The 21,396-nt window shown below is 43.3% G+C and overlaps 1 protein-coding gene across 21 annotated transcripts in view; it reads left to right on the plus strand.

Annotated features, from left to right (window-relative positions):
- The window catches only part of DAB1 (DAB adaptor protein 1), a 1,107,850-nt gene that overhangs the window by 1,021,723 nt on the left and 64,731 nt on the right, over positions 1–21,396 (plus strand). For 16 of the 21 annotated variants that reach the window (XM_072730801.1, XM_072730799.1, XM_072730810.1 and 13 more), the window contains 4 exons: positions 16,881–17,012; positions 17,637–17,756; positions 18,231–18,269; positions 19,846–19,911. In XM_072730801.1, coding sequence (XP_072586902.1) covers positions 16,881–17,012; positions 17,637–17,756; positions 18,231–18,269; positions 19,846–19,911 — 357 coding nt within the window. The remainder of the gene's footprint in view (positions 1–16,880; positions 17,013–17,636; positions 17,757–18,230; positions 18,270–19,845; positions 19,912–21,396) is intronic. The other 5 variants (XM_072730814.1, XM_072730816.1, XM_072730809.1 and 2 more) reach the window with 1 other exon arrangement.

Raw genomic sequence — 21,396 nt, forward strand, 5'->3', positions numbered from 1 at the left:
TTTAGATCTCTCATCCATTTTGAGTTTATCTTTGTGTATGGTGAAAGAGAGTGGTCCAGTTTCATTCTTCTGCATGTGGATGTCCAATTTTCCCAACACCATTTATTGAAGAGACTGTCTTTCTTCCAATGGATAGTCTTTCCTCCTTTATCGAATATTAAATGACCATACATTTCAGGGTCCACTTCTGGGTTCTCTATTCTGTTCCCTTGATCTATGTGTCTATTTTTGTGCCAGTACCACACTGTCTTGATGACCACAGCTTTGTAGTACAACCTGAAATCTGGCATTGTGATGCCCCCAGCTATGGTTTTCTTTTTTAAAATTCCCCTGGCTATTCGGGGTCTTTTCTGATTCCACACAAATCTTAAAATAATTTGTTCTATCTCTCTGAAGAAAGTCCATGGTATTTTGATAGGGATTGCATTAAACGTGTAAATTGCCCTGGGTAACATTGACATTTTCACAATATTAATTCTGCCAATCCATGAGCATGGAATATTTTTCCATCTCTTTGTGTCTTCCTCAATTTCTTTCAGAAGTGTTCTATAGTTTTTAGGGTATAGATCCTTCACCTCCTTGGTAAGGTTTATTCCTAGGTATCTTATGCTTTTGGGTGCAATTGTAAATGGGATTGACTCCTTAATTTCTCTTTCTTCAGTCTCATTGTTAGTGTATAGAAATGCCATTGATTTCTGGGCATTGATTTTGTATCCTGCCACGCTACCAAATTGCTGTATGAGTTCTAGCAATCTTGGGGTGGAGGCTTTTGGGTTTTCTATGTAGAGTATCATGTCATCGGCGAAGAGGGAGAGTTTGACTTCTTCTTTGCCAATTTGAATGCCTTTAATGTCTTTTTGTTGTCTGATTGCTGAGGCGAGGACTTCCAGAACTATGTTGAACAGCAGTGGTGAGAGTGGACATCCCTGTCTTGTTCCTGATCTTAGGGGAAAGGCTCCCAGTGCTTCCCCATTGAGAATGATATTTGCTGTGGGCTTTTCGTAAATGGCTTTTAAGATGTCGAGGAAAGTTCCCTCTATCCCAACACTCTGAAGTGTTTTGATCAGGAATGGATGCTGTATTTTGTCAAATGCTTTCTCTGCATCCAATGAGAGGATCATATGGTTCTTGGTTTTTCTCTTGCTGATATGATGAATCACATTGATGGTTTTACGAGTGTTGAACCAGCCTTGTGTCCCAGGGATAAATCCTACTTGGTCATGGTGAATAATTTTCTTAATGTGTTGTTGGATCCTATTGGCTAGTATCTTGTTGAGAATTTTTGCATCCATGTTCATCAGGGATATTGGTCTGTAATTCTCCTTTTTGGTGGGGTCTTTGTCTGGTTTCGGAATTAAGGTGATGCTGGCCTCATAGAACGAATTTGGCAGTACTCCATCTCTTTCTATCTTTCCAAACAGCTTTAGTAGAATAGGTATGATTTCTTCTTTAAACGTTTGATAGAATTCCCCTGGGAAGCCATCTGGCCCTGGAGTCTTGTGTCTCGGGAGGTTTTTGATGACTGCTTCAATTTCCTCCCTGGTTATTGGCCTGTTCAGGTTTTCTATTTCTTCCTGCTCCAGTTTTGGTAGTTTGTGGCTTTCCAGGAATGCATCCATTTCTTCTAGATTTCCTAATTTATTGGCATACAGCTGTTCATAATATGTTTTTAGAATCGTTTGTATTTCCTTGGTGTTGGTAGTGATCTCTCCTTTCTCATTCATGATTTTATTAATTTGAGTCTTCTCTCTCTTCTTTTTAATAAGGTTCGCTAATGGTTTATCTATCTTATTAATTCTTTCAAAGAACCAACTCCTGGTTCTGTTGATCTGTTCCACAGTTCTTTTGGTCTCGATATCATTTAGTTCTGCTCGAATTTTAATTAACTGTCTTCTTCTGCTGGGGGTGGGGTCCATTTGTTGCTTTTTCTCTAGTTCCTTTATGTGTAAGGTGAGCTTTTGAATTTGAGTTCTTTCCAGTTTTTGAATGGATGCTTGTATTGCGATGTATTTCCCCCTCAGGACTGCTTTTGCTGCGTCCCAAAGATTTTGAACGGTTGTATCTTCATTCTCATTAGTTTCCATGAATCTTCTCAATTCTTCCTTAATTTCCTGGTTGACCTTTTCATCTTTTAGCAGGATGGTCCTTAACCTCCATGTGTTTGTGGTCCTTCCAAACTTCTTGTTGTGATTAAGTTCTAATTTCAAGGCATTATGGTCTGAGAATATACAGGGGACTATCCCGATCTTTTGGTATCGGTTCAGACCCGATTTGTGACCCAGTATGTGGTCTATTCTGGAGAAAGTTCCATGTGCACTTGAGAAGAATGTGTATTCAGTTGAGTTTGGATGTAAAGTTCTGTAGATATCTGTGAAATCCATCTGGTCCAGTGTATCATTTAAAGCTCTCGTTTCTTTGGATATGTTGTGCTTAGAAGACCTATCTAGTATAGAAAGAGCTAGATTGAAATCACCAAGTATAAGTGTATTATTATCAAAGTATTTCTTCAGTTTGGTTATTAATTGGTTTAAATATTTGGCAGCTCCCACATTTGGGGCATATATATTGAGAATTGTTAAGTCTTCTTGTTGGATAGATCCTTTGAGTATGAGATAGTGTCCCTCTTCATCTCTCACTATAGTCTTCAGGGTAAATTTTAATTTATCTGATATAAGGATGGCTACCCCTGCTTTCTTTTGAGGACCATTTGAATGGTAAATGGTTCTCCAACCTTTTATTTTCAGGTTGTAGGTGTCCTTCTGTCTAAAATGAGTCTCTTGTAGACAGCAAATAGATGGGTCCTGCTTTTTAATCCAGTCTGAAACCCTGCGCCTTTTGATGGGGTCATTAAGCCCATTCACGTTCAGAGTTACTATTGATAGATATGAGTTTAGTGTCATCATATCTATTCAGTCCTTGTTTTTGTGGATTGTTCCACTGAACTTCTTCTTAAAGGGGAGTTTTAAGAGTCCCCCTTAAAATTTCTTGCAGAGCTGGTTTGGAGGTTACATATTCTTTCAGTTCCTGCCTGTCTTGGAAGCTCTTTATCTCTCCTTCCATTTTGAATGAGAGCCTTGCTGGATAGAGTATTCTTGGTTGCATGTTCTTCTCATTTAGGACCCTGAATATATCCTGCCACCCCTTTCTGGCCTGCCAGGTCTCTGTGGAGAGGTCTGCTGTTACCCTAATATTCCTCCCCATAAAAGTCAGGGACTTTTTTTCTCTTGCTGCTTTAAGGATCTTCTCCTTATCTTTGGAATTTGCAAGCTTCACTATTAAATGTCGAGGTGTTGATCGGGTTTTGTTGATTTTAGGGGGGGATCTCTCTATTTCCTGGATCTGAATGCCTCTTTCCCTTCCCAGATTCGGAAAGTTTTCAGCTAGGATTTGTTCAAATACATATTCTGGCCCTCTGTCCCTTTCGGCGCCCTCGGGAACCCCAATTAAACGTAGGTTTTTCTTCCTCAGGCTGTCATTTATTTCCCTTAATCTATCCTCATGGTCTTTTAATTGCCTGTCTCTTTTTTCCTCAGTTTCCCTCTTTGCCATCAGCTTGTCTTCTATGTCACTCACTCGTTCTTCCACCTCGTCAAGCCTCGTCGTTAGGACTTCTAGCTTGGATTGTATCTCATTTAATTGATTTTTAATTTCTGCCTGATTGGATCTCAATTCTGCAGTCATGAAGTCTCTTGAGTCCTTTATGGTTTTTTCTAGAGCCACCAGTAGCTGTAAAATAGTGCTTCTGAATTGGCTTTCTGACATTGAATTGTAATCCATATTTTGTAACTCTGTGGGAGAGAGGGCTGTTTCTGATTCTTTTTTTTGAGGTGAGGTTTTCCTTCTAGTCATTTTGCTCAGTGCAGAGTGGCCAAAAACAAGTTGTATTGGGAAAAGGAGAAAAAGAGAGAGAAGGAAAGAAAAGAGAAAAAGAAAAAAGAGAAAGAAGAAAAAAAAGGGGGGGGAAGAGAAGAAAAAGAAAGGAGAAAAAAGAAAAAAAAAGGGGGGGGTGGGGGACGCAATCAGAAATCAAGAAGAAAGAGAGAAAAGAAAAAAAAAAAGCACAAAACAAAACAAAACAAAAAAAAAAAAAAAAACAAAACAAAACAAAAAAAACACGGGGGAGTATCTTCCGATTCTGTGTTCTTTAAGTCCCTTGACTTCCCTTGGAACTTGTCCCTCTAGCTGGTCTTCTGGGGGAGGGGCCTGCTGTGCTGATTCTCAGGTGTTAGCACTTGGGGGAGCTGCTCTGCCCCTGCCTGGTGCAGGGCTCAGTGGGGGGTGTTCACCCCGTGAGGCCCCGGGAGGAAGCCACAGTGGCGGGGGCAGCTCTGGGACCCTGAAGTCAGCCCCCGCAGTAGCTCCGGGGCTCTCCGTCTGCAGGGCCTGGAGGCTCCCAGGCGGGGCCGCTGATCTGCTCAGTTCCAGGCAGGAGCGTCCTCGCTGTCCTGGGCCCTCCCGGCCTCTGCCTGTCCCGGGGGGAGGCCGGATCCTGGGCTGTGTCCCGGCGCCCTGTGCTCCGGGGCCTGCGCTGTTGGATTCGCGCTCCCGGCGGTGCAGCCTCCTCCGCGGAGCCGCCGCCCGAGCCCCTCCGAGCTGTTCCCGGAGTCGCGCCGCCCCCTCCGGGCTGAGCTTCTTCCTCCGCCCGAGCCGCCGCTGCCGAGCTGTTCCCGGAGTCGCGCCGCCCCCTCCGCGGAGCTTCTTCCTCTGCCCGAGCCGCCGCCGCTGAGCTGTTCCCGGAGCCGCGCAGCCCCCTCCGCGGAGCCGCCGCCCGAGCCCCTCCGAGCTGCTCCGGGTCCCGCCGAGCGCTGCAGCCCTTAGGGAGCTCGGCGCATCTCCCGGGGCGCAGGTGCCTGTTAGTGTCCCCGGGAGCCCGAGAGCATCCCCGCTCTTCTGGGTCCTGCTCCAACTCCCTGCGAGCCCCTTTCCGCCCGGGAAGGTTGGTGCAGCTCCTGCTCCTCCGGGACGGGGCTCTCCTGTCCTGGGGACACTCGCCCCGGCCTCAGCCCGGCTCCTCGCGGGGCCCCTCCCCCTCGGAGGCCTTTTGTGTCTTTATTCCTTTTCCCCCGTCTTCCTACCTTGATAGAAGCACGAACTCTTCTCACTGTAGCGTTCCAGCTGGTCTCTCTTTAAATCTCAGGCTGAATTCGTAGATTTTCAGGATGATTTGAATGTTTTCTAGGTAATTTGTTGAGGACAAGTGACTTGGAGACCCTACTCTGCCGCCATCTTGCCCCTCCTCCCTCTAGTTTCAGGTTGTTTTCTAACAATCTCTGGTATCCCCCGGCTTTTAGACACATCACTCCAATCTCTACCATCATGTTTTTGGGGTCTTCCTCCCATGCATGTGTCTGTGTCCAAATTTCCCCTTTTTATAATGACTAGTTGTATTGGATCAGAGGCACACTCTATTCTAATATGACCTAATTTTAAGTAATTACACCTGTAGGGGCACCTGGGTGACTCAGTTAAGCATTTAACTTCAGCTCAGGTCATGATCTTGGGGTCCTGGGATTGAGCCTCACTTCAGGCTCCCCACTTAGCAGGGAGTCTGCTTCTCCTTCTGCCCCTCCCCTGCTTGTGCATGTTCGCTTTCTCTCACTTACTCTCTGTCAAATAAATATTTTTTTTAAGATTTTATTTATTTATTCATGAGAGACACAGAGAGAGGCAGAGACACAGGCAGAGGGAGAAGCAGGCTCCATGCAGGGAGCCCGACATGGTACTCAATCCTGGGACTCCAGGATTCACACCCTGGACTGAAGGTGGCACTAAACCACTGAGCCACCCGGGTTGCCCAAATAAATATCTTTCAAAAAATAAAAGCAGTTACACCTGTAATAATACTATTTCCCAATAAAGTCCCAAAGTTTAGTACTTAAACATGAATTTTGGGAGGGCACAATTCAACGTGTAAGCATGACAAACAAGTTAAATAAAAGAATCCTGGAACTAGAGAGGACCTACCATTTCTTAAGCATCACTAGGTATCAGGCAGGATACTGCGCATTATAGCAGAATCATCTATTTTAGTTTGCTCACCCAATCTCATGGAGTTCTGGATGAGCACACCAAGGTTCAGAGAAGTGAGGTGATCTATCCAGATTGGCACAAACAGTCCATAACAGATCTAGACTTCAGAGGCTGACCTGGGGCTGTCCAAAGCCATATGTTGCTTCAGCACCCAAGTGTCTTTGTAAAATGGATCTTAGAAATCGTATGTGCCACCACCACCACCAGTTACCCACCTCAATTTACAAACGAAGATACCAGGACCTGGAATCCAGCTATCTCACTCCTAATCCGATGTTCTTTCCATTAGCTGCATTTTATTTAGTCAGTGCAGTTTTTCATAAGTTTCTGTCTGGCGTGCGAGACTTGGTTGTGACCAAAGCAGAGGTTAATTTCAGACTGGTTACAACACAAGAAGTAATTTTCTATTAAATATAATGACCTCATTTCTGCAGTGACTTGTAGCAAAACATGCTGTTTCATTTCCATTCATCCACACTCATTTACCTACTTGCTACGATAATTTTACACTATAAGCTAAAATGTTGAAATCATTGGTTATATTACTAAACACCTACAATGGTTATTAGGCTTCTTCATGCAGAAAGAAACAGAAATAAAAATAAGAATTTTAGGAGAATGAGAATATAAGCAGTTAAAGTACATTCAAAGCTGTATTCAGTGTGCAGAGGCTGTAGGGCCTGGAGCCAGCCATACCCTAGAAGTAATGTAGGATTAGCCTACCTTTTATCTGCAGTGAGACCTGGGGGCAAGTCACCCAGCCTCTCTGTGTCTCAGTTACCTCAAAAGTAACAAGGGAATAAACGATACGGAGGGCTATTGTATGGAGTGGGGTAAGAGAGGATTGCATGCATAGGGTGCCTGACATGGTGCCTCGCACAGAGGAGGCACTCAGAATAGTACCTTTTCTTTTTAATATAATGAAAATAAAATGTGAATTCTTAGACACTGAGAATCTTCTAAGTTTGGGATTTTTTTCCCCCAGAGTTTCAGAAGTATAAATTGCTTCCATATTTATTCAATCTGAACTTTTAAAAATGTTGTTGAAAATAGAGAGGTAGTGGCTGATGTTTATGTATGCTGGCCATGGGAATGCAAGAAGAACAAAGAGAATTGGCAGCTCCCAACTGTAAGCACTTCAGAGCACGCTAAATGGCCCCCGTATGCTTTAGACCAGTGGTTGCCTGGGGTGGACTTGATAAAGGCCTTTTGTCTGCAGCTTCCTTTCAATTAAGCTCTTGAAATGTTCAGTGTCTTAGTTTCTCCTGTTCTCAGGAAGAGGGGGGAGAGGGCAGGAGTTAGAGAAAGAGGCATGCTAGGGTCTCACGTTTGTCTCCGACATTCCGTCATGAAAACACTCCAGCAAACAACATCTCACCTTTTACCATATTTGCTTTCTCTGACTCGCTTTCTCTCTAGATAGGTTAGAGATCAATAGATTGCCAGATAGCTAGGTAATAAATAGCCACGTTACTAATAAACAGCACATCCTTCCTCCTGAGCCCTTTTTGCAAACGATGGTAGGAATATGGTTTTAAAGTCATGAGTTCAAAAAAATAAAAATAAAAAATAAAGTCATGAGTTCATATTACTATTTCCAATTCAAATTTAAAATTATCTGGTTCATTCTTAACTTTTCTATTTGTATCTCCTTTTTCTTCCTTTTTTTTTGTAAGATTTTATTTATTTATTCATGAGAGATGCAGAGAGAGAGGCAGAGACATAGGCAGAGGGAGAAGCAGGCTCCACACAGGAAGCCCCATGTGGAACTTGATCCCAGGCCTCCAGGACCATGCCCTGGGCCAAAGGCAGGTGCTAAACCTCTGAGCCACCCAGGGATCTCCCTGTATCTCCTTTTTCTTTCATTGAAAGTCTTGCTTTCTAGAAACAGTGGTTTTATGTATTTGATTTATCCTAATTCATACCCAAACCAACTTCAAATTGCAGTTCCAGTAGTAAGTACTACTAGCCATAAAGAAGGCAGAGACTTGAGTGTCAGTGAGACTTGCTAAAAGCCCATGTCAGCCTACTGTTCCTTGGCCAAGTCACTTCTTTCTGAGCTTGCTTCCCCCTAAGACAGGGGTAATGGGATCACTATATTATTCAGAAATCTTAGTTGCGACTAATATAGAAACCCACCTCCAACAGTCTTGAGCAAAAAAAGGAATTCACTGATTCATACAACTAGAAGTACAGGGTTAAATTTCCCAGGCTGGCACCATCCAGGTTCTTCTACGATGTCACCACGTTCAAAACTCTCCTTAACCCTCAGCTCCTCTCACTTTCCCAGTGACTTGATTTCCCATTAGAGTCTTGTTCTTAGCACCCTTTGTCTACTCAAGGACTGCTCTCCTGTCTGCTCTAAGGAAGACCTCTCCTGAGGGAAGCATCTTGGTGATTGACTGTGTAGTCCAATAGATTGAGGATCTTAAAGTCAGTTGCCTGGGGGGGAAAAATCCCAAGTATTAAGAGTCTAACATCTACCAGATATACTGCTCAATACTTTGAGTGATCTTCCTCATTTCCTCCCTATGAGGGAGCGATTATTCCCATTTTACAGATGAAGAAACTGAGATTCACTGAGATAAAGTGACTTGCCCATGGCCATAAAGCTGAGATTCAGATCCCTCCCTTAACACTACATGCCTCTTGGAAATGGCAACAGGGACAACACCATATGCAAACTACTCGAGTATTTAGCAGAAAAGGAGCCCCTTCCCTTCCACACACATACTCATAGTGCTGGCTTTTGAGAGCCCTGACTGCCTTGGGCATTCCAGAGTGCCTGGTCCCAAAGGCCTGTAAGGGGTGAATGTGAACTGAATGAGAGAGGACAGCTAGTCCAACCTGCCACCACTGTGACTGTGCCAGAGCCGCATCCTTAGTCATGGGATGTGGAATTTAATGGAACCCCAGTGTTAGGAAACTAGTGTTTCACATGGAAACCAGTTTTCTGGTTAGGGTGGTTTTCAAGTCTCTGGAGCAGAAATCTGCTTTGTTGTCACTTTGGTGATTGCTAATTGATGAGGCACACCTAGCTTCACTTTGCCTGTTAGACAAATGTAGGCCCAAATCATAGGTCTAGGATGCTCTTAGCTACTCACATGGTTCATCTGCCTGTTTTTAGGCAAGGACTTCACTCCCCTCTTTCTAGAGTTGTGTATTTTTTTTAGTATGTTGCTTGTTTTGAGTTTTTATTTATTTTAAAGATTTTATTTATTTATTCATGAGAGAGAAAGACAGAGAGACAGGGACACAGGCAGAGGGAGAAGCAGGCTCCATGCAGGGAGCCCTATGTGGAACTCCATCCCAGGTCTCCAGGATCACATCCTGGGCTGAAGGTGGTGCTAAACCGCTGAGCCACCTGGGCTGCACCTTGAGTTTTTATTTGAATTCCACTTAACATACCGTATAATATGTTATACGGTAACATATTACCGACCCCAGCTCTCTCTCAAATAAATAAATAAAATCAGGGCAGCCCGGGTGGCTCAGCGGTTTAGCACCACCTTCGGCCCAGGGCCTGATCCTGGAGACCCAGGATCAAGTCCCACATCCGGCTCCCCTGCATGGAGCCTGCTTCTCCCTCTGCTTCTCCATCTGCCTCTCTCTCTCTCTCTCTCTCTCTCTCTGTCTCTTATGAATGAATGAATGAATGAATGAATGAATGAATAAATAAATAGATAAATCTTTTTGAAAAGAAAGAAAGAAGAAAGAAAGAAAGAAAGAAAGAAAGAAAGAAAGAAAGAAAGAAAGAAGAAAGAAAAGAAGAGAAGAAAGGAAAGGAAAGGAAAGGAAAGGAAAGGAAAGGAAAGGAAAAAGGAAAGGAAAAAGGAAAGGAAAGGATGAGCAGAGACTGAAGCTACTGCCCTTCTCCAGGCTGGAAGTGACAAACATGGTAGTAGAATTGGAGAGAAATGGGCAGAGTGAAAGATACTGGAGGATGCACTTGACATGATGTGGTTGTGGGAGCTGAGAGTGACAGAGGTAGGGTGGGCTCCAGGACAACTGAGGAAATATACAGATGGCTGTGCATGCATTGTCCACTGAATCCAAGTCAGAAAAAAAGAAGCATCTTACGTTCTCTCTTTAATACTTATTAGTATTGTATTACTTATGGAATGCTATTAGTATTTATGTGATTGGTATAATTTTTTAAAAATGAGTATAAATAAGCGAAAAGATTCTAAAAATCATGGTAGTAATTCCACCACTCAAGAGAAGTCTTGTAAAGATTTTGTTGGATATAGTTCTAGACCTTTTATACACGTAGATGGATATGCATACTTGTTTTCCAACAACAGGATCATATTAAACATACTATTCTGTAATATCTTTTTTCATTCGGTGGGATGTTATGAATATGTTTCTATGCTGAAAATTTGTTCATTCCTCAGATGATTTCCAGTTACTGCATAGTATTTTATTGTATAACACAATGCATGTTTTATAACCAGTCAGTCAGTGCTCAGTATTTAGGTGCATTTCTAATTTTTCACTATTCTAACAGCACTGCAGGGAATATCTTGTGTCCAAGCCTTTGCCCCATGCACATCTTACATTATTTGCAGATAATTGAATCCCTACGAGAAGAATCACAGGTCAAAGTTTATGCATGTCTTTAAGGCTTTGAAATGCACAGCCAATCTTCCCTCTAGAAAAGTTGCACCAAATCACACTCCCACAAATAATAAAAATAACCATAATGGCACCATCTACACAGCCCTTACGACATGCCCCGCACTGTTCTAAGCCCTTTCTATATCCTAAGTCATCAATCCTCCTAACAGGACCATGAGAGAGTTATTATTATTACTCCCATTGAACACATAGAAAACCAGTAGCCCAAGAAAGTCTGTTTCCCCACACTCTGTCAACACTGGGTATTACCTCTTTTTTTTCATTCTTGTGGGGGGGGGGATGACATCTCATTTATATCTGCTATGTTTTATATGAATTAACTTAATATTTCCAACCACCTTTAAGTTTCCCTGTCATTCTTCATATCACACAAAAAAAAGAGAAAATAAGGCTCAGAAAGTCAGAGTGAGCTGCCCGGAGCTACACATCTGGGAAATGATAATGCTTAGATTTGAATTGTGTTCTCTCTGGCTCCAGAGTTCATATTCTTCCGTCTGCTATCACACTGCCTCTTCAGCTAGAGACTAGGATATCTGGAACTGTGGTTTTGTCCTTGAATAAAACCTTCTAGAATATGTCAGGATGGCAACTAAGGAAGAGTTCACTCTGACCAGCTCCGTTGAGCACTTGATGATGGGGTGCCTGGGGGTGGTACAGAGGTTGCTTCCCAGCCTCATTGGCACTGCGATGCAGCAAACGCATCCAAAAATATGTTAGAAAAGAGAAAGGCCTTTATAATGAGCCTGGGCCTGCCTTTGTCTTGTGAGGTTTTAACTACTGTAATTGCCTGTAGTGTGAAGTAGTGTATTTTCCATGTATCTATTTTTATTCTGTGTCTATCTGCGTATCTGCTTTTTTGTTTTGTTTTGTTTTTTTGTTAACTCACTTGAATCCTGGTGGGTATTTTTCCTGTGAAAAGCATTGCCTCAGGAAAGCACATATTCCCATACATGCACATGCACACACACAAATAATATGAAGGCTAAATGGGGTAGAATTTATTCTTTAAAAGAAAAGCTAGTGGTAAAGTCTGAGCAGATGACTTTCCAATCCATACTGTATTTAATTGGTTGTATTGAACCATACTACAAATTAAGTCTCCTCTGTAATTTATTCTGTCAGATGGTAACCCTCCAAACAATTTGATACTTCATTTAAACATTGGTAAATGGCTCATGGAGATGCTAAGGGGAGTGGGGGGATTAATGATGATCAGATAAGAAAGTCTCCATTCACAGAATGAATCCTATGCAAAATATCATGAGTTGACCTGATTCCATCAGTCACTGAGCATTTATTGAGCAACTACCTTTTGCAGCACCTGCCTTCAGATGGTTTGGTTCTTCTTTCCTTCCTGAACTCATTATTTAGCACTCACTGTTCAAAAAGGAACAGAATTAGGAGCTGGGATGAGACTGAGAGTAATCAGACATGGATCTTTTTCTCTCAAGAAGCTAACATCGCCAAAGTAGAGAGAAAACAGGTACACAGATATGTTCCCTTGATTTTCTAGGAACTTCCCATTAACCTTCAAGATTCAGTTCAAGGCCAGCTCCTTTGTCAAGTCTTCCCTGAAGCCCTTTCCCATCCCTTCTCTGAGCCAGTGTAACACCCCATACACACCTTTAATATAAGCTTGTCTTATTATATTGTGGTTGTGGGTTTCTTTGCCTGCCTGTTCTTACAGGATCACAAGGTCTTCGAGGAAAGGACTATGTTATAATATCTGGGTGGATTAGCAGTAAGCAGAAGACTGGGCACCTAGCAGCTACTCAGTAGGTACATATGGAATAAACAACTGGGCGAACAGGTAAATGTGAAACAAAACGAAGACGTGTGAAGCATACTAAACAGAAGAACAGATACAGTGCAGTGAGATCTGGGGACAGGAATTATCATGGGGAGTCAGGGAAGGTTCCTTAGATGAGCACCCTGTTGGAGCTAACCCTGAAGCATACGTATAATTTAGTTACGTGGAGTTCCAAAAGCGTGGGTGAGGGGATGAAGAGGGCGGTCAGCAGAGATAGCATTGTGAACAGTGGCAGACAGGTGGGGAAACACAGAACACAGAGGGGCAGTGATGGGCTCTTCAGACTCTGTGTAGCCTGAGTCACCCGGAGTTCAGTGATGGGAGGAAGGTCAAACCCAGTTGAGGAGGCTAACGTGCAGTCTGTCTCCAGAATTTTTCAGTAACAACCTTCCGTGCACAATAGAACGAAGAGGGTTCAGGATGGGAGAAATGGACAAAGCCGTGGCAGAGAAAGAGGGTGTTGTTGAAGACTCTTTCTAAAACCAAATACCTGCTTTGATTTTTGGCAGGACTTGAATATGCAGACTGTTTTTCTGAGACAACAACAACAATAACAACAACTGTTTTCCAAAGGAAACATGAAAGAAGGATGGCCAGGGTTTGCCTTTCTCCCCCCTCCCCTCTTCTAGCCCAGTATTGTCTCCTGCCTCCAGAAGGACTGGTGCTGCCCCAGGAGCTCCCCTCAGAAACTCTCCTGGGATGGACTGGTCTTCATTTCCCATGACCAGGGTCCTCCCCACACTTTTCCAGCCTGACTGCTCCGCAGACACCACAGAGAGCCACAGGCTCCTGAGTCCTCACTCCCAGAGCGTGCCGTCTTGACCTTTTTCTTTGAGATCCTTAGAGCAAACTGGCCTTTACCCCAGACCTTCTGATTTATGACCCTGTCTGACCTCCGACACCTGCCAGAAGCCAGAACAGCTTCAGCTCTGCCTCTGAGCAGGCTCTCCCTCTCCTAATCCCAGTCTGTCAGGAACCATGGCTTTGTTGTTGGACTGAGGAGGTAGGAGTCAAAGGGTTAGAAACCCCAATCCTATATAATCTTGCTTTCTTTTTTTCAGTGCTTTGTCATCCTTCCTAGGGAGAGCGAGGGCTACATTTAGGACTGGTCCCACCAGAACTCTCTCGGACCCTTCATCCTTTCATAAATTCAGTTGAACAATATGATGCTTAAGGTTCCTCTGGCCTTGATGATGCTGATAGAATCTACTTGAAGACATGGAGCAATTTTGAGCCTCAGTGAACAAGTATTTGCCAGATTCTCCGAGTTGCCAAGATGAATGCAGTCATATGACCATGGGGGTTATCAGGATCCTGATATATTTTATTTCCACGTATCTGTATCATGTCTGCACAGTTGAGGTTGGAGGAAGCGGAGACCTATCCCCCTTAATGATTCTTCATTTCCAAATAAATGAGCCACTTTCACAGCAATCCTTTTTAACATCATAAAATTAACTACGGGAAAAGATAATGTTACAGATATCTTTAGGCACTTCAGGCACGCACAGAGCTACACTTGGCGAGGCAATATTAGGTATCATCAGGCGTTAAAAATGTTTTGATTTTAAAACACTTAATGAGGATTCCCAGATGAATTAAAGCATCTCCATCTGCTGTCTTGCATAGTAGGTGCTATTTTACCCTTGCACAATCATCTCCAAATCTCATTCCACCAGGAAGACTTCTAATCACAGTTTAATTTTAGAGCAATATTCTACTTGGCAATCAATAGGTTACTGTCGTCAAACTTTGAATTATTAGGCGACGCAGATAACATTGTCCATTATGCAGGGAGAGAAATACTTTCTGGAAAGGGGAGAGAAGGAGGATGTCTTTGTCTCCCACTTTCCCCTGCTGCATACCATTCTAGTTCACAAAAGCCTATAAATCAATACCCCTGTGTTGGGTGAATATAAATCTCATCAGTTTTACATCATTAACACCATGAAAAAGCTACCACTCTTTGAGCACTTTTCTTCCACCAGCTAAGTATATCCTCTTAATGAAACAAGGATAAATGAATTCTGAGTCTTTTGCTAACAAACATTTCCTTCCCCACCAACTTTATTTGGGTCAGAATTCACGAGTATCATGCAGTTGTCTTATGGCTGACTAGGGGCGAGTGGGACCAGACAGTGACACCACCCTCCAAGTATGATGTCCAGTGGACAGTGAGCAACTTAACAGGGCATGAACCTGAAGGGAGGGTCCCAAGAGTAGTCAGAGAAGTTAGTGAGTGATCAGAGTCTAGAAGGTTAAGGTACAGCAGCAAATTCTACGGCAGAACTGATTCATAAGGTTAGAAGCCTAGAAAGACAGCAACAGTCTGGGAATGGGCATTTTGGAAGGCCAGGGCCAGGGGTCCAGAGCTAAGGTGCTGGCCATAGTGAGAGCCACATGCCCACTGACCTGAAAGGCTGGCTGTGTGGTTCAAGTTCCCAATGACTAAAGGATCTGGGCTGATAGAACAAGACCTTCTAGAACATCTATTCCAGTGATTCCCACCACTTTCATAACTAAGTCCCCTTTATGTCACATGTCTCCCTCCCTCCACAGACTCCATAGTGGGAAAGAATTATATCCACCCCCCAAAAATGTATTTATAATCATTCACTTGCCTATTTGAATGATTCAACCCCATAACTAAATGCCAAAGAGAATCTTCCCAAAGATGAACTAAGGAGGACAACAGTAACCTGATACGATACTAAAATGTTAACAGTAACCTGATACAATACTAAAATGATAACAGTAACCTGATACAATGCTAAAATGATCTTGGCATTTTCATTTGCATGTACAATGAAATGTGTCATCTTAATTAAGGATAGTTATAAGTTTCTGTTTTGCTTTTTGAAATGTTGAAAATTGCTTAGGACTTATTTTATTTTATTTTATTTTACCTTTAATGACCCAAGGAGATGCAGGGCTTTGGGTTAGGAGCCATTGATCTGATACAAACTTCTTGTTGTGTAGAAAAATGGATGAAGCTCTAGAGAAGTATAGTGAGTGCCTTGTGTTCACACAGTAGCTAGAATTCAAGCCTCTTAATACCTCATATAATAAAAAGGCTCCTTATATAATGGCTTTAAGCACATCATATAATGCCCAGTTGCTTATATAAGCCTTTACACAGGGTGCTATTTCCTGAGGTTGCCTTAAGTAAGTTTAATTTAGGAAAATGGCCATAAAGATGATCATCGTCAACAGGATGGTGAGCCTTATTTGTTGAGGCTTAGGTAATAAAGGAGGGAAGATCAGTGTTAAAAGATTTTCTAATTACTGATTAACTATCCCAACTTACTTGAGTTCAGTAACTGTGGGTCAGGCACAGTGCAGGGTTTTATAGGATGACAGAGTTGAAGCTAGAGCCTGGTGGGGAAGACAGACAAGGAATCAGGCAAATGTGTCAGAGAAGGAAGGTCTTTGAAAGCAGGAGCCCACACAGAAAGCTATGTGTGAGGACTCAGGAATTTGGGGATCAGTAGAGACTGAAGTTCTATGGAATTATTTCTGCAGGGGGAGGGAAAGCAAGCCTTGTTCAAGGGAGGGTTCACAGAGACGGTGCTGCTCAAATGTCCTTTTTTAAAAGATTTTATTTATTTATTAGCACGAGTAGGGGGTTGCAGAGGGAGAGAGACAAGCAGACTCCCTGCTTAGCAGGGAGCTCAGTGCAGTGCTCCATATCAGGACCCAAGCCAAAGGCAGATGGTTAACCAACTGAGCCACCCAGGTGCCCTTCAAATGTCCTTTTAAAAGAGAATAGGATTCGGGCAAATGGATAAAAGAATGGGCATTGCAAACAGAGCAGCAAGCCCATAAAAAGCCTCAGAACTAAGGGAGCCCAGCTACCTCTAGCCCAAATGGTGACTTTGGTAAGATAGAAAAAGGTGTTCATTCCTCAAGGCACTCTTGTCACCATCTGTCAAAAAAGGGACGGTGACCCTACAAATGTACAGTCCCGTGAATATGAACGGGGCCGCCTGTATTTGCACAGCGTACTCTTCCACCATGGCAAGCAGAGTCCCTGGGGACGTAAGTGTCTTAACTATCAAGCCCCAACTTCGGCCGGGCTGTGTCCTGAAGAGAGCTGCAGCCGAAGCCTGCACCGCTGAGTTACTCTGACTGGCCCTGGCAAGCTGAAGGAAGGCACCGCCGCAGACGCTCGTTCAGCATATGAGCAGTCCTGTTTATCTCTCTGGTCACAGCACTAAGACCATGGAGGGAAGCCTCCATCTCTCAAGGGCAGGCGCGGCTCGTTTTCCTTCCATCTGGACCCAACAGCTTTCCCAGAGCCCTTCGGGCCTGTTCACACGTAGCTGAAACACAACTCTTATTGATCAACAGCTCGAAGGGAAAGTCTCGTGAAATATGCTCTTCCTTTTGTCTCCAATAGGCCCTTCAGCATCATCATGCTGTTCACGAAATTTCCTACATTGCAAAGGACATCACAGATCACCGGGCCTTTGGATACGTTTGTGGGAAGGAAGGGAATCACAGATTTGTTGCCATAAAAACAGCCCAGGCGGTGAGTATCCCCATCCAAGGAGGGCGCCTTTCCTTGTAGCTTTAGGGGACAGTGCGTACGGTCACGCTGCTGGTCTTTGAAGGCCGCCTCTGATGTCAGACGAAGCCATGCTGATGCTCAGGCTCCCATCTCCAGAGCACAAATAGCCTCGGAGCAAGGAAACGGGCTCAGGCCCATCCAGTCTTGTTGGTTTTTTTCTAATGCGTGTTTCGTAATGACTAATTATTTTCCTTTCTGATTAAGCTGGATGGAGGCACACTATACAAATAAGTTTCCTTGTGCTCATAGCCTCATTTAAAAAGAAAATAAGGGAAAACAAATAGCTGTTTTGCATCAGGCCTACCCTAATTTTATTGTATTCGAAATTACTAATAAATAAAAGCAATGCCTTTTATGCTTATGATTATTATGAATTTGCAAATATAATTAGTTGAAGAAATGAACTTTAGCCTAGATGCAATTTGCTAAACCAATATAAACAAGGTAGAATTAATTAAAGATGGAATGCTTTCAGTTTAATAGGAAAAGGAAGGGCTGTGGGTTGTAGCAGGCAAAAAACAAACAGGCCGCTGGGTCTCCGTACCATTCCCTGACTAATGCGCTTTATACCACCTTTTACTGCAGGCTGAACCTGTTATTCTGGACTTGAGAGATCTCTTTCAACTTATTTATGAATTGAAGCAAAGAGAAGAATTGGAAAAAAAGGCACAAAAGGATAAGCAGTGTGAACAAGCTGTGTATCAGGTATACCTGTGAATTTATCCGAGTGCCAGAGAAGATTGGGACTTAAAATAAACAGATATGAAAACTTGACAGTCAGGACTTGTCCTACTGCTGCCAAGTAGAAATAAACAAAGATGAAAGGTCCCCGTGTACATTACAGGCACCGAAAGCAAGCCGTTAGAGAAGATCTTTTATTTTCTGAAATTCTGGACGTGTTAGAGAAACTGAAATTTTGAATTCTGAGGAAGATTTCTGGGGAGGAGAACAGAAAGAAACACAATTGCATTTGCTGTTGTTAACCGTGGGGTTGGGGGGGGGGTGGCTATAAAGGTTTTCATTTTTCCTCTGTATGTTTTCAAACTGAAGTGACCCAGCAGCCTATCCTCCCCAGAGCTGGTTCCTTTACTGTCCTGCGTTTTCTGAATACAGTCTCATAACCTCTCCCTTTATTTATATCCTCTGCTTTTCAAATTCCTTTTTCTCGCTCTGCTGTAGACAATTTTGGAAGAGGATGTTGAAGATCCTGTATACCAGGTAATTTCTGAAAGCCGTCGGGGTTCTTAGGGTCAGGAATGGCGAGGCCCGTGCTACAGACACTTTGTCAAAACCCTGAAAAACCCCCTGACTACAGAAGCCTGGAGAGGGATTGAGATTAGTTCTGAGGGTGAGAGCTGCCAGCCCCTGGGGAGTGGATTTCCATAAAAATGAACAGAAGTTTGGCTAGCATCCATAACACGGGATCTGGAGATAGGCTTCTCCCTGCTTGCCCCAGCCTCAGCCCCCTCCACAATCTGTAAATGTTTGATCCCAGAGCTGGGTGTTTTCTGGAGTCTCTTGAATATTCCAAGTTCATGAGATGGCCTCTTCTCTGAGTTAGGGATGGGGACTGAGTTTTGGTGACATTGGAGTACCAGCCCAAAGGGCAGTCTGTAAGCTATGTCGAAGGCTGTCGGGGCAGGTCTCTCTGGCCCCTTTGATGAGCCGGCTCATGCTATGAGGGCTGTTGGAATGAAGGTAAGGAAGATCCTAGAGGCATCCTAGTCCATAGCTTTCCCTGAACTCGGCAAGGCTGCCGCCCAGGTGTGGCCGGAGAGATGACTTCTCTCGGACCCAAGCTTGTGCTCTATACAAACAGATGCAGAAAGAAAGGAAGAGGAGGCCTCACACCACCATCCCCAACCCCACTTGTGCTTATTCCCAAGGAGAGAAAGGAGCCCCAAAATGGACTTATTGGACATAAAACCCGAAACTTGTATTTTTAACTGGATACATGTGGGTCATGTGTGTGTGTGTCACACGTGCATTGTTTATCAGTGCTTGTTGTCACACTGAAAGCTGGTACAGCTGGGACAGAGATCATATGGATACAATAAGTAATATAATACGAATAACTTGAAGTAGAAGTATCTAGCATATGTGACTTTTAACAAAAGCCAAAAATGCGCCTAGCAGGATGCCCTTGCTGTAGAATGCTGGGGGCGATGATTTGTCTAGAATGGGAGCTCAGCCCCTGAGCTGGCTCACAGAGAATGGAGAATACTGCCCTGTTTGAAGTGGCCCAGTCCTTCAGAGTCTGAAACACGCACAGGAGAACACATTGATTTTCAATATTTAAAACTAGGAATACAAAATCAGGTGATATTTATGGGCTGAGGAGGTTTGGGGTTTGTAAGCACATCAGAGCCTAAGTTAGGACATCAGGCTTTATGGAAGCCAGGGGGGCAACAGCTGTAACCCAGATCATGGAGTTGGGATCCCAGATGTCCCCAGGAGACGTCATTCCCCCTCAGTGGTACCGCACACGCAGACATTATTGAATCGAATGCCATCGAATGAAGTGGCTGCGTCTCCAGAAGAATGCACAGGGGGTCCCATGCATTGACTGCTGTACAACCAGCCATCAGACCCTTGCTGTTTTCCTTAGAAAAGTCAGGGGGAGCATGCAAGGCACGTGCAGTGTTTCAGTGATCCACTTGTCTCTTTAGGGTGTTTTCTGTTGCAACTGTTTCTTTAATGTTCACTGTGATTTGTATCCTGAATTCCAAATGCCTTTTTTTTTTCCTCCTTCTTCTTCCCCTCTGACCTTTCCTCTCTGGCCGCTCCATAATAGTACATTGTGTTTGAGGCTGGACACGAGCCAATCCGTGATCCCGAAACAGAAGAAAACATTTATCAGGTATAAAATTGCTTCTCTTTCCATTGTGCTCTTCCCACTCAGTGTCCTGAGGGGTCTGCAGAACCAGGGGGGCCGCTTCATAGGGTCACACCGCTCTCTCTGTCATCCTGGCTTGGTAAAATACCTTCCTCTGAGCTGGCTTTGACCAATTGACCAGTAGTTTCCTCGCCTTGTTGTGGAAATGTTCAATGGCCCATTGAGTGGGGTGTTTTAATAGTTAATGATCTTAACTATTTTCAATGGACTCAAGAATCAAAGATTCCATTGTAATGACTGTAATCCATTGGAGAGTTGTTGTCCGTGATAAAGGAGGGTCCTTCATCTCTCAGAAAAAGGTGCTCATCAGATTTCTTTAAAAAGCCATTTGCACTACTGCAAATCAAGGACAAATTCAAAAATGCTGTTGGAAGTCAGCATTGGGGATATTAACTGAATAAGAGAAAGTACAGCTCAAGGTTTTACCCCTCCTAAAGGGAAGGTAAATTAATATTCTTAAATGTCTGCTTATGTGAAGAATACTGTACACACTTTGTGATTCATTTAATTCTGACAAACATGCTAAAGTAAGTATTTAATCCCACTTTTACAAGGGAAAACTGAGCTTCGGAGAAGTTGAGTTGCTGGGGTAGGGGGGGATGCTGTATAGCTATTTAGGGCTGAGATCAGACCCAGTGTGAGTGAAAGCAAAACTCACACGTCCTCCCCCAGTGCTTTTGTATCAAAGAATTTGAGAAATTGCACCATAGCAACACATCAAACAAATATGACTACATCCAATTTTTCACTAATTAGAATTTTAGCCTTAATTTGAAATATAAACATTATGGAGGAAAGAAAAAAATTTAATGTATTTAATAAGTGATTTTAATTTCCTTAATTTACTCAGTTGTGCAGTCTGCTCTTCTGCCTTGGGCATACATTACTTGTGTAATGAAAGTAAAACAGATTTTCAGTTTCTGTCAAATGCACAGCATTCAAATGACCAAAGTGTAACATCAGCTCTACCAACAACTTGGTTTAAACCAGTCCATTGGAGTAATAATCTAAGTATTTCTGTCCACTGGATCTTTCTGGATTGGAGGCTGTGCACTGAAGTTTTGTTTAGAAATCATCCTTCACAGGGCACCTGGGTGGGTCAGGCAGTTAAGTACCTGCCTTTGGCTCAGGTCATGATCCCGGGGTTCTAGGGTCCTGGGATCGAGCCCATATTGGGCTCTCTGCTCAGCAGAGGATCTGCTTCTCCCTCTTCTGCTCCCTCTGCCTCTCCCCTCTCTCCACTCCTGCTATCTCTCTTGCTCACCCTCTCAAATAAATAAAATATATATTTTTTAAAAACTTTAAAAAATAAAATCATTGCTCACAAAGTTTCCATCTTTACATGGAAAACTTACATATTTATTCTCAGTGTCAGGCTTTAAATTGCCACAACCTTGTGATGTCTGAATGTGAGGCCAAAGGAGCCATTAACCAGTCATCCACTGAAGA

This window comes from Vulpes vulpes, chromosome 12 (genome assembly GCF_048418805.1).
Source record: "Vulpes vulpes isolate BD-2025 chromosome 12, VulVul3, whole genome shotgun sequence".
Lineage (NCBI taxonomy): Eukaryota > Metazoa > Chordata > Mammalia > Carnivora > Canidae > Vulpes > Vulpes vulpes.